Raw genomic sequence first — 12957 nt, forward strand, 5'->3', positions numbered from 1 at the left:
AGAGAATTTAAACGACTTGAAAAAAGTCTCTAATTAATAACAAGATACATTAAGAGACTCTCCAAAAATTTCCATGGACTAACAGTAGATTTGCGAGCTTCTTACGGACTCCCCAGAAGTCATTCACAATCTCATTTGACTAACCCCGTAATAGAAAGGACTACTACGTGCGACGATTTTATATACACACATATCAGTGTGGGCCTTGTACTGGGCTTGCAACCAGACTAGAGAGGTTCTTAAACGATAAAAATTGACAAAAAGTTCCATTCATTTCTCGTTGAGTTGCAGTGCCTGTGCCGTAATCTCCACAAGTTAAAAGGTCCTTTGACTTAATTAAAGTACTGCCTTAGTCTCCACAAGTAATTTTCAGGCAAATAACACGAAAAGTATAAATAACACGACGGCCAAATTCTCATCAAATTAAGGGAAAGATGGAGCCAGTGAAAAATGTTTGATTTTCTAGTTATAGTTTGTTTTTGTGTATCGAGGTCAAAATAACTTAATGAGCTCAACTTTTATCATGGTCCATGGAGCCCGGAGGACTAAATTATTCTTAGACAAGCAGTCGAGCGTGCAGCGTACCATATGGCTTTGCTAGTGCTGTTGTCCACATTGGTCGTGTAAGTATAACTTGAACATTTGTGCGAGCGTTAGGACCTTGCTCCAAAGTGTTCGACATTCATGGCCAACCCCCAACATGAACTCTAGTATAAAAATAAACTTACTGACCTTTGCCTTCCTTGCATGCAGCTATGTATTAGCCGCCATGAACGAACAGAAATAGTGGAGAAGTCATATACAGTAGCATTTTTTTGTACTAAATGGTTGTGTACCCTCTTATCAACCATTTGGAAGGAGACCTTGTTGAAAGATACCAAACTGAGGTACTAATAGTCAATCCTTCTTTTACGAGTGGAATATCACACAAATAATAAGTATGCGAAGTAAGGACTATCTGATGTAAGTGAGGACTATCGTACATGGCAAAGTTGAAGTGACGTATTGGGTGATGTCAGCAAAGTCACGAGTAAAGTGTGATGTTCTGTGCGAAGTATAAGCTGTGCGAGAATAAGTGAGTGTAAATGAGCGAATGTATAGCACAATGATTCCGAAAATAGTGGATCTCTTAGCTGTCATCCACTATGAGGAATCACTATATAAAGGAAAGAGGTCATCATATAGGAGAAGGATCTTTTAGTGTGTGTAAGACAAGAAACTATGAGAGAGAAAGTTTATTTGGAGACCAAGTAAAGTCATTGTTATCCATTGTATCCAATTATAATCATTGGAAATTAATAAAGAATTCATTATGATTACTTGAGTGATTGTTTAGATACATTGGGGTGTGGTTGTTGGTTTTCCTGCAACTACATTTTTGGCGCCAGAAACATCTTTGGTGATAAATCCTGTTAATAAGTTACCAAATCTTCAAAAGATAGATCTGAAATTTTTGGAGAAAGTACAGAAGAATAATAAAGAATCTATGGAGAAAGCAAGAACCGTAACAATACAAGGAAGAGGTAGAGATATACAACGTAATTCTATAACTAAAACGTCAATCTCTGATGCAAATTTTCAAGAAAGAATAACAGGTAGAATTCACAAGCGAAATTATGAAGGAAGGAAGGTGGAAACGGTGGAAAAAGAATCTTCATTAAAAGAATGGGAAAAAGTGGAGATTACATTTGCAGCAGAAGAAATTCCAGCAGAAAATTTAAAGATGACAGATCCGTTGGTAATTACAGTCACAGCTGAGCGAGGAGAAAACATTGTAATGAAGAAGAAATCAGAAAAATCGGCGGTTGATAGAACACTGATAGATACAGGAAGTGGAGTTGAGGTCTTATTTTATCGCACATTCTAAGCAATGGGATATGAAGATGCAGAGATGACACATCCAACTTACAATGTTCATGGATTCAATAAAGCAATCACAAAGCCAAAAGGAGAAATCGTGATGCGAATATTACTGGGAGAAGTGGTAACAAAGATAACACTGTGTGTGATTGACATAGAATCACCATACAACATGTTATTGGGAAGACCATGGGTGCACGCGATAAAAGTTGTAGCATCAACACTACATCAGTGCATCAGGATTCCAATCCCAAGTGGTATAGGTGAAATCAAAGGAGATGTAACGAGTGCGAAGATTTGCAATCAGGTAGATGTAAGAAATTATGAAGGGAAAACAAAGAAGCGAAAGGATCGCTGGAGAAAAGAAAAATAACTCAAAAAGGAGGAAGAGTTTCGGATATACATGATCAGAGCGAAATAGGGAAAAGGAACACCAAGTGAAGCACCAACGAAGGAAGGTGAACAGATTAAGATGATTATGGAACCAACACCAATGGGAGAACTGAAAGCAAATTTTACCGTAGTAGAACCAACGAAAGAAATAAACGTTGGATCTGAAGAAGAACCAAAAATATTAAAAATAGGAACCAAAATGGATAAAGAAGAAGAAGAAGAAAAAACGATAAATATCTTGCGAGAACATAATGATATCTTCGCGTGGAGTATGGAGGCAATGCCAGGGATAAATCCGTCTGTGGCATGTCATAAATTGAATATTAAAAAGAATGTAAAGCCATTTAAGCAAAGAATAAGGAAGGTCGCAATTGATTATCATCCACAAATAGAAGCGGAGTTGCAAAAGATGCTGGAAGCGAAATATCCAGAATGGATAGCAAATATGGTGGTAGTACCAAAAAAGAATAACGGGATACGGATCTGCATAGATTTCACTGGTTTAAATAAAACGTGTCCGAAAGATAGTTTTCCTTTACCAGATATACCTCAAATGGTAGAATCAGCGTCAGGAAATGGAAGAGTCTCAATGTTGGATGGATATAAAGGTTATAATCAAATTCTTTTGGATGAAGAAGATCAAGAACATACTGCTTTCTTCGCACCAAGAGGTTTATACTGCTATACGAAATGCCATTTGGATTGAAGAATGCGGGTGCGACATATCAGAGAATGGTGGAAAAAGTATTTGAAAAGTGGATACATAAAACATTAGAAGTCTATGTCGATGACATGTTAATTAAGAGTAAAGAGGCGAAGGATCATGTTGATGATTTGCGAGAAATCTTTGAGCAGATGCGAAGATTCAATATTAAGGTGAATCCAGAAAAATGCGTATTCGGTGTATCATCAGGGAAATTCTTGAGTTACATAATATCCAAGAAGGGAATAGAAGTTGATCCAGAAAAACTACAAGCAATTAGAGATATGTTGTCCCCTGCAACAGTGAAAGACGTTCAAAAGCTAAATGGATTAATAGCTTCGTTGGGAAGGTTTATCTCACGTTATTCGGATAAGTGTAAACACTTTTTTAGCATATTAAAGAAGGGGACCAAATTTGAGTGGACGGAAGAATGCGATAAAGCATTGCAGAGCACAAAAAATTATTTGGTGAATTTATCCATTATGCAAAAGGCCAAACCGGGAGAAGAATTGCTACTCTATTTAGCATCAACGTCGCATGCGTTAAGTGCAGTATTATTACGCTCGGATGATGGGATAGAAAAACCAATATATGACATAAGTAAAACATACAACTCAGCAGAGAAAAATTATTCAAAGATTGAAAAGCTAATTCTCGCATTGGTGTATGCATCATTCAAGCTTCACATTTACTTTCAAGCTCATAAGATTAAGGTATTAACGAAGGTACCAATTGAACCAACAATGAAGAATTCAAAAAGATCAGGGAGAGTTGAAAGGTGGAATGCACAATTAGGAAATTAGGAAATTATGAAATTGGTTATGAGATTTTATCTTCACCAAAGTCTCAAGTTATCGCAGAGTTCCTCGCAGAGTTTCCATTAGAAGAAGATGAATATGTAGAAGAAATGATGGATGTGGATGAAGACTACGGGAATCCTAAAGACTTATTAACTGATCGGAATTCAAATAGATTGGGAATATTAGTGGATGGATCATCCAATGGAGAAGGGAATGCTATTGGTATTATATTCATTTCACCAACAGGAGCGCGAATGGCTTATTCATTCAGACTGGATTTCGCATGCACAAATAATGAGACTGAGTATGAGGCAGTTGTACATGCACTAAAGCTAGCAATTGAAATTAAGATAGAATATGCATGAATAAATAGTGACTCACAGCTAGTAATTCGCCAAGTAGAAGGTACATATAGTACAAATGAACCATCTTTGCAAAAATACAAACAGTTGGTTATGGATTTAGCAACACGAATTCCAAAAATAAGTTGGAGACACATAGGCAGAAAGGACAATAGACTCGCAGATGCATTGGCCTTCATACCTTCCATGTTAATAGATCCAGTTGAAAGGGACATAACAATACAAACACTCTTTTTACCATCTATAGAGAAATGAGAAACAACTCAAACAGATGTGATGACAATAGAAGAAGAAAGTGTGAGCGAAGATAAAGATTGGAGAACTGAAATCCATTTATACTTAGAGAAGGGAGAAGTAACAAGAAAAAGGTTGGAGGCACACAAAATAAAAATTCATGCGACGAATTATGAATTGAGGGAGGGCATTCTTCATAGAAGATCATTCCTGGGACCTTCGCTCAGATTCTTACGCGAAAAGAAAGGATAGAAATTTTAAAGGCATTACATTATGGAGATTCCGGTAATCATAGCGGAGGAAGGTCACTCGCATATAGAGCAAAGATATAAGGCTACTATTTGCCATACATGCATGAGGATGCGAAACAAATCTCAAGAATATGTGAAGAATGTCAACGTCATGGCAAAAAGATATATGCACCCGGAGCAATGCTAAATTCATCAACAAATGCGTGGCCCTTTGGAAAATGGGGGATCAGCATTGTTGGACCATTTATACAAGGAACGAGACAAAAGAGATATTTAATTGTCGCAACAGACTATTTTACAAAATGGGCAGAAGTAAAAGCAGTTCAGCATATTCGTGATAAGGACATATTCACATTCATCTTTGAGAATATTATATGCAGATTTGGTATTCCTGCACAGTTAGTATCTGATAATGGAAAGCAGTTCGAGGGTGAGAATATAGAAATGTTATTGAATGTGTTCAAAATTCAAAGCGGAAAATATACTCCTTTATATCCACAAAGTAATGGACAAGTAGAAGCAACAAATAAAACGATCACAGATAACTTGAAGAAGAAGTTAGAAGGGCACAACAAAGGATGGTGCGAACAAGTACATAATGTCATATGGGCTTACAGGACAACAAGGAGAGAAGCAACAGGGATATCACCTTTCTGTTTAACATATGGGGTAGAAGTCGTATTACCAACAGAGGTTATCATTCCAACAACAAAGAAAGAAGCTTGGGAGAAGAATCTAAGTGCAGATCTAATTCTAGCAAAACTTGATGACTTAGAAGAAGCAAGATAGGTCGCTTTACAATATATGGAAAATTATCAACAAAGTCTAGCTCGAGAATACAATAAACGTGTTAAGATAAGAGAATTTCAACCAGGGGAATTGGTGTTGCGAGAAATCCCAATTTATCAGAGAGGGGGTGATGGGAAATTAGAAAAGAAATGGGATGGACCCCTATATAATAAAAAGGATAGTTGGAAATGGAGCTTATGAGTTAATGGATCCCGAAGGGCGAGATATGGGTCGAAGATTAGATCGTCCTTGGAATAGACAATATTTGAAGAAATATTATCCATTGGAGTTTGCGAATTTCATCGCACAAGTTAACACATGTGAGAGGTTAAGAATATGAATCCTCATCTTTGAACAAGGATTTAGTATTTGATTCAGTAAACAAGTTTGAAAAATTCGCTCATATTTAAGAAACTCTTTTTAAGAAAAAGGCACATGTAAGACATCAAAATAAGACCTTAATAAAAGGCATCAGAATTAATTTTTAATCAGATAGACTAGGAATTTGAATATGGCGTGCAACCTAGTTCGCATACATGCAAGAGGCAAAAAAGTAAGACCTATCGCACGTCATAGTCGGAAAACCTAGAAAGCATGACTCAAGGGAAAGTTATACCGACCCTGGAACTTGAGTCATGGAGATTTGGGGTGAGAACAAACGAAAATACCCATCCGGGAGAGGTACCTTAAATTTTCAGTCTAAGATAATAATCTTGGATTGAGAGACTAAGGTGAGAAAGTCTCTCCTAAGGAGTGCAGAAACTCGATCAGGGCGCCGAGGTACACTGTTGAGTCAAGAGTTCTCGGGGCGTCTGGAGCGTACCTTGCCACTCTTGACAAGTCCTGACTATGATGCACTCGGTCCGAAGATACCCCACTTAGGATGCGGTCTCGCAACCATAAACCTCATCGGTAGTGGGATGTGAGACTGCGAAATCAACTGGTTGTTGAATTAACTGGATGGGAAGAGCCATAATCTTAACCCGGTAGAGGTAAGCTTCCTTGAAGGGGCAATCAAGGGGAAGATAAGGACGACACCCTCCATTAGGGAGCTGAATTGTGTCAAAAGACGTAAATGTCATAAGACTTTTTACTCAAGGGAGTATTAAGACTTATCATATTTATGCGATAAAACCTGAAGAGGAAATAATACAAGAAAAAGATAAGATGAGATCAATGGGTCGATACACTAAAATGTAAAGACCGCCTGCGATCTCATCACACAGAAATAAGGCAAGATAAGACCTTTACATATGAAGGCAAGATAAGACCTCATGAGAAAGAATATATACAAACTAATGACTGTTTTGCAGGAAATTCAAAATTCATTAGATCCCACACTTGTTTTATACAAGAAATATAATAAGAGGCAAGTATGGGAATTAAAATAATAAAATATTATCTTCCTTGTAACAAACAAGTTCAAAATGTATTAAAACAAAGAAGGGAAATACTGGATGAAAAGAAAATTGAACATGTTCAGCAGCTACATTTTGTTCGACCAAGGATTTTTTAGCATCAGTATTGGGCCCAAGATTCTCAATTTCAGCATTAGTCTTATCAACAGACTTGTCCTTCTCAATTTGATCCTCTTCATCCTCTTGATCATTCTCATCATTGATCACAAATTCATAATCACTATCTGGTTCAGGGTACTCTTCATCTTCGCTTACATTAAGAGGAGGAATCTTTACTGCATGAAGAGAGTTGCTTAGAAGAATTCCATTAACTACAGATTGAGCACTAGCATGAGCCTTGTGAATAGCTACCCTTTCAAGGTTTCTACCATTGATCTCTAAAAAAGATTGTTGATGTGCGAGTCTTCTTCTCGCTCTGTCTCGAGAAGTAGAAAGAGAAAGTTCAAGGTTCGCATGAGATACTTCCAGGTTCAAACGCTCTTTGCGAACTTTGGATAAATCAGATCTCAACTGAGCAATAGTAGATTGATGTGACTTTTCAAAATCTGCGAAGAATAATAAACTATCAAAATTGGAAATAAACCTCGCATTAATGAAATTCAAAGAAATAGTTAAACAATAACAAGGCAGTCAACTCTAGCTCACTACCTTCGCAGAATTTAGAAAAGAGAAGGGTGTTATTCTTCATACTTTCCACAGCTTTATCAAAATCATCACCAACTGAACCATTAAGACGGGAGCGAATCTTCTTTTCATCAGCAGAGAGTGACTTTTTTTTTTCTTAAGAGCATCATAAGATTGCTTTAATTGATTATATTGTTCTTGAAGCTGATTCTTCTTCACAGTCAAATTTATTTTACTTTGAATGATTTTTTCATTCTGGGTCTTTAATTCCTTAAGTGATGTCTCATGCTGTACTTCAAACTGAACGAAGAGCTAGCGCTTGATCTTCGTTTATTTTCTGAAGAATTAAATATTGATGCGAAAACATTGTTTCTTTGCTTAAGAAAGAATGCTTCTCCCTAGAAAGAGTATGATTTTCTTCTGACAATGTTTCATACATTTGATCGGCATTACGTGACAATTTAGAAAAATGGAATATTTGACTATTTAATACTTCAATTTCTTGAATGAGATGGTTATTCTCATGGGTTAGATTATTAATCTGATCAAGTGAATATGAATGTTGATTATTTAGTTGGTTTAACTGAGTCTGCAACTTCTCGTTATTCGCTTGAGTATCCTCAGCAAGATATTGAAAAGTATATCTCTCCAAAACTCGCCTCTGATTTAAATCTTAATAAATGCATGAAGAAATTTAAGGAATGTTGGTAAGCGAAGAAATATATCATAAGGTACAATAAGCAAAGGAGAAAAAGTCACCTCTAAGTTCTTGGTTTCGGTTGCGAAGGTTTTCAGCCTCAAGATTTGCAACTTGAAGTTCTCCCCTCAATTTCTGGACCTCTTGAAGTTCTACTTTCAACCTATTGACTTTATTCTCCAAGGAAGCATTTTGTTGCGAAAGTTCCAATTAAGAGCAGCTAGATTCAAAACGCCCTTCGACAAGAATCATTCGACGATGAGAATCCTAAAGAAGAAAGAAGATAAGGATAAGAGGTTAAGATATTAAAGTTGGGCCAAAACATGAAAAAGGGGACTTACCAAGACATCTAGAGCAGTATGGAAGCTTGGATCAATTTGAGAATGGATCTCATCTCTTGTAGCTCTATCAGAGAGAAATTCGCACAGAAGTTTACTGAAAGCAGAGCAAATGTGAAGTTTGCAAGGGTTATTAGTAGAGGATTGGGCAGAGTTGATGATGTCGGACAGAGTTTGGGAAGCAAAATTCACACTATCCAAAGCTTTTTTGCTAAGAGAAAGGGAATTTAATAACATAGAGGAAGATGAAGAAGAAGGGATGGATATAGAAGGAGAAGGAATTGTAAAATTTGTAGGGAATGATACATTAGCAGAATTTGGTTGAAGATCAGTATGGATGAATGAAGAAGAAGTCTGATTCGCACCTGATGAATTCGCAGAGGCAGTAATAGGGATATCTTTCATCCCTTGATCAACATCAGTTTCCTTTTCACCAGGAAAAATTTCTTCAAAGGTGACAGAAATATTTGCATCAGAAGTTTGAATTGGGGTGATAGAGGCATTAGCATCAGAAGTTCGAATTGTTGCTAAAGGGGTGACGTCTGCGACATCAAAGTCAAGAATAGAAAGATTTGACTTCATTGTTGTGGGCTTGCGAACTTTCTTAGCCTTTGGTTTCTTGACCCCACCCATCTCACAATCAGAAACCTGCGAAAACAAAGTAGATAAGAAATAGAGGCAACAATATTGTTTAGTTACAATTGGATATTTCTTACTTCTTTGTTCTGCGAAGTTTTCCTCTTATGAGATTCTTTATTTGTATCATCTGAAGAAGAATTAGGGTTTGGAACGGTTATCCTCCGGGCGCTTAAAGAAGAATTTTTCCTGGAATAGTATGGGAATTGGGTTAATTAAAAAGATAACAGTTACAATCAAGAATCATGATTATCAGAAGAATAAAAGGATAAATCTTGAAAGAGGAAAACAAACTTTGCATTTTTATCCATGGCAACAGTAGCAGAAGAAAAATAGCAGTAGAAGCAGAAGAACAGTGCAGCAGGAATGAAGCAAACAGCGGAAAAAAGAAAAAATTTAGTGAAGAAGAAAAGAAAAGTTTATTCTTCTTAAAAGAAGTATATAAATAGGTGGAAGAGACGACCGGTTATAAACGGTTTGAGCCGTTAAAAAGGTGAAGGATCGACACGTGTGAATAAATAAACTGAAATTCCGGAGGAATGTCGGCAAGGTAGAATACGAAAAGATATACACATGCGATATTATAGGATGGAAAATTCTCATATCGCTCACTCCACAATGTAAGCGAAATGAGAAGAGGAAAAATGTAGGAGTGGAATATCGCACAAATAATAAGTATGCGAAGTAAGGATTATCTGATGTAAGCGAGGACTATCGCACATGACAAAGTTGAAGTGACGCATTGGGTGATGTCAGCAAAGTCGCGAGTAAAGTGTGATGTTCTATGCGAAGTATAAGTTGTGCGAGAATGAGTGAGTATAAATGAGCGAATGTATCGCACAATGATTCCGAAAATAGTGGATCTCTTACCTGTCATCCACTATGAGGAATCACTATATAAAGGAAAGAGATCATCATGTAGGAGAAGGATCTTTTAGTGTGTGTAAGACAAGAAACTAGGAGAGAGAAAGTTTATTTGGAGAGCAAGTAAAGTCATTGTTATCCATTGTATCCAATTATAATCATTGGAAATTAATAAAGAATTCATTATGATTACTTGAGTGATTCTTTAGATACATTGGGGTGTGGTTGTAGGTTTTCGTGCAACTACACTTCTTAAAGAATCTTAACTGCATTAAAAAAAATAAACATTTCAAGAATTTTATGTGTATTCTCCTTGAAGTAATTCATGAATTGTAAATATCGAGTCCTACCTAATATAAATATGAACCGCTACATTTATACATAACCTGCACCCATGTGCTCTTTTATTCTTTCCCATTAAAGAAAAGGTCTAGTCGTGGTTGTGGCCCTAATTAGCAATTCGGGATTCGGCAAACGTACGGAACGGCAAACGTACGAGTATTATACGGTTTTGTAAAATCCAAATTCGGTCCAAAATTCGGTCAACGGGACGTGATTCGTCATTAATTTGGAACGGCATACGTACGTGTATAATTCGATTTGTAAATGTGAGTTCGGCTCTGAAAATTCGGTATCTATATATAACAAATAATTTGTATTTATAAGGTCATAGACCAATTTTTATGCATGTGTGAGTTATTTAAGGAAAAAATAAACTCAATATGATGATATTAATAATATATACAACATTGGTTATCCAAGAGGACGTCGTATGGTGGTTTAGATACTTGGTTAGTGAGTTTGAGATCTCTCTCACCTTCACCTTCAAATTTGTTCAGTCGTTTTTGTTTCTTAAAAATTACAACACGTCTAATATTCGGTCGTGTATGCTCGGGAGGCAGTAAAGCCCAAAAAATGGAGTCTTTGAAAAGTAAAAGCTAAAGAATTTATGGCGAATTATGCGGACGTATCATTCGGGATACGTAAAATTCGTGAACGATTCGCGAATAATCCGGAAATGCCACATAATACGTGACTTAGGTTCGGAGTTGCAAACGTACGTGAATAAGACGGTAAAATTCGTGATACGGAAAAATTCGCGAATGATTCACGAATCATTCGCGAACTTACTAACTAGGGTTGTGGCTATCAACTGAAAAGCTATGGATATTACTTAGAAGTGTGCTCTTTTTTTACAATGGCTTCACCAATGTATTTTTTGATCTCCTTTTTTGAGAGAGTGAGTCTACTCTAGCAGACTTCGGCTCCAGCATATTCGACAACTGGTTTATCTACTTGTAACTTAGAATTTCGGACAATAACTCAGTGGTCAAAGTTTTTGTTGACTAAATATAGTTAATACTGACATCGCTCAATTCCATGGTTATATACTCCAAAACTATTAAGAATCTCTTTGTCAGAAAACTTAAAATTTTAGTAGTAATTCTTTAAAACTTTGAAGAATGAAGAATCCCTTCAAGGCTTCTACAGCTTTTACATCCTTATTAAAGAAGGGTTTACTGCCTAATTACATGTTGGTACGCTACCAAACACTATCTTTCTCATTAAGCTAATCTTATAATTTCTTGTTAGGATTAATACAAGTTGAATTAAAAAACCTTTGCATGACCCTCGAAGTTCTCATAGCCTCTACCAGACTACCCACCTTACAAGTCAGAAATGATTATTCATTATGTCTCGACAGAGACATTCGATATAATTATTAGTATATGCAGAGAGGCTCTTAGCGTCACTCAGAACTTAGAGACCAGCTGCCTAATAACAATTATAAAATTCAAAATTTGGTTGGAGAAAAATGGGCTTCCAAATTTGTGTAGTTTAATTATAGTGTTTCGTAGGAGCTGCAAAAAAGATTTACGTATACCCTATCATTTCTAAAATAAATTCTCACTAGTTTCTTTTCAACTATAAAGAGTGCAGTTTATGTTTTGAACTTAGTCCTTGTTATGGATAATTAATTCTAAACCCTATCCTAAGATAAAACCTAAAGATAACAAATTAGCTTTTAGCTATAATTACAAGTAGTTTTTGAAGATTAAGTATAACCGTTCCTTAATAAAGAATGGTTTTTTAGGGACCATGGTTTTTTTTGAGGGGATCATGATTTTATTAGGCCACCTTCCCTATAGTGATAAGGGGTGTCCTAAAATGTTGAAATGACTAACCTACTCTTAACCTAATTTAATTTAAAACCAACCTAATAACCACCTATATATATAACCACCACCTCCTCCCACCACCACCGCCCACCATCGCCGATTACCACCATCGCCACCTCCGATTATCACCACCACCAACCACCGATTACCACCACCACCAACCACCGATTACCACCACCACCACCTCCGATTATCACCACCACCAACCACCGATTACCACCACCACCTCCTCCCACCACCACCACCACCGCCTATTTAAGAAATGTAACAACATCAATGCAATCACAATTAAGTTCTGTTACATGATAACTTTATCGAGTATAAAAGACGCCAGCCGCAGCCTGATTCTGCCATGGGACCACTCCGGAGGTATTTTCCAACAAACCCTTCACTTTAATTTGATTTTGATTGCTTCAATCGAATATAAATCATCAAAATAGGGTTTTAGTAGGAGTTACAGAGCCATGTTCGTTTAGGCCGATTTTCCAAAAATACCCTAGTTTACTAACCGAACTTCTTGAAAATGAAGAACACGAAGAACAGTTCGGTTCTATTGGATTTAAAACTAAGTCACCGAACTCTCTTTTCGGTTGTTTCGCAAAAAATTTTAAAACTACAAAGTAACCGAACTCCACCCTTAGAACCGAAAAAAAAATAAATCCAGTCTAACCGAACTGTGTTGTTGTGGCCACTATCTTGAGTTCCAAAATAACCGAACTTAGCCAATAGAGTTCGGTTTTTTCGCGAAAAATTTTAAAACTACAAAGTAACCGAACTTATCCAATAGAGTTCGGTTGATTCGCAAAAA

General features: G+C 36.6%; 1 protein-coding gene across 1 annotated transcript; it reads left to right on the top strand.

Annotated features, from left to right (window-relative positions):
• Nucleotides 1–1870: 1870 nt before the first annotated feature.
• Nucleotides 1871–2233, top strand: LOC113312380. The gene has a single exon (XM_026561132.1). The coding sequence runs from the start codon at nucleotides 1871–1873 to the stop codon at nucleotides 2231–2233; it is 363 nt and encodes a 120-aa protein (XP_026416917.1).
• Nucleotides 2234–12957: the final 10724 nt, after the last annotated feature.

This window comes from Papaver somniferum, chromosome 9, assembly GCF_003573695.1.
Source record: "Papaver somniferum cultivar HN1 chromosome 9, ASM357369v1, whole genome shotgun sequence".
In the NCBI taxonomy this organism is placed as follows: domain Eukaryota; kingdom Viridiplantae; phylum Streptophyta; class Magnoliopsida; order Ranunculales; family Papaveraceae; genus Papaver; species Papaver somniferum.

What these genes read in the sequence shown, in the direction of transcription:
- LOC113312380 (XM_026561132.1), top strand. Translation starts at nt 1,871, where the DNA reads ATGGGATATGAAGATGCAGAGATGACACATCCAACTTACAATGTTCAT.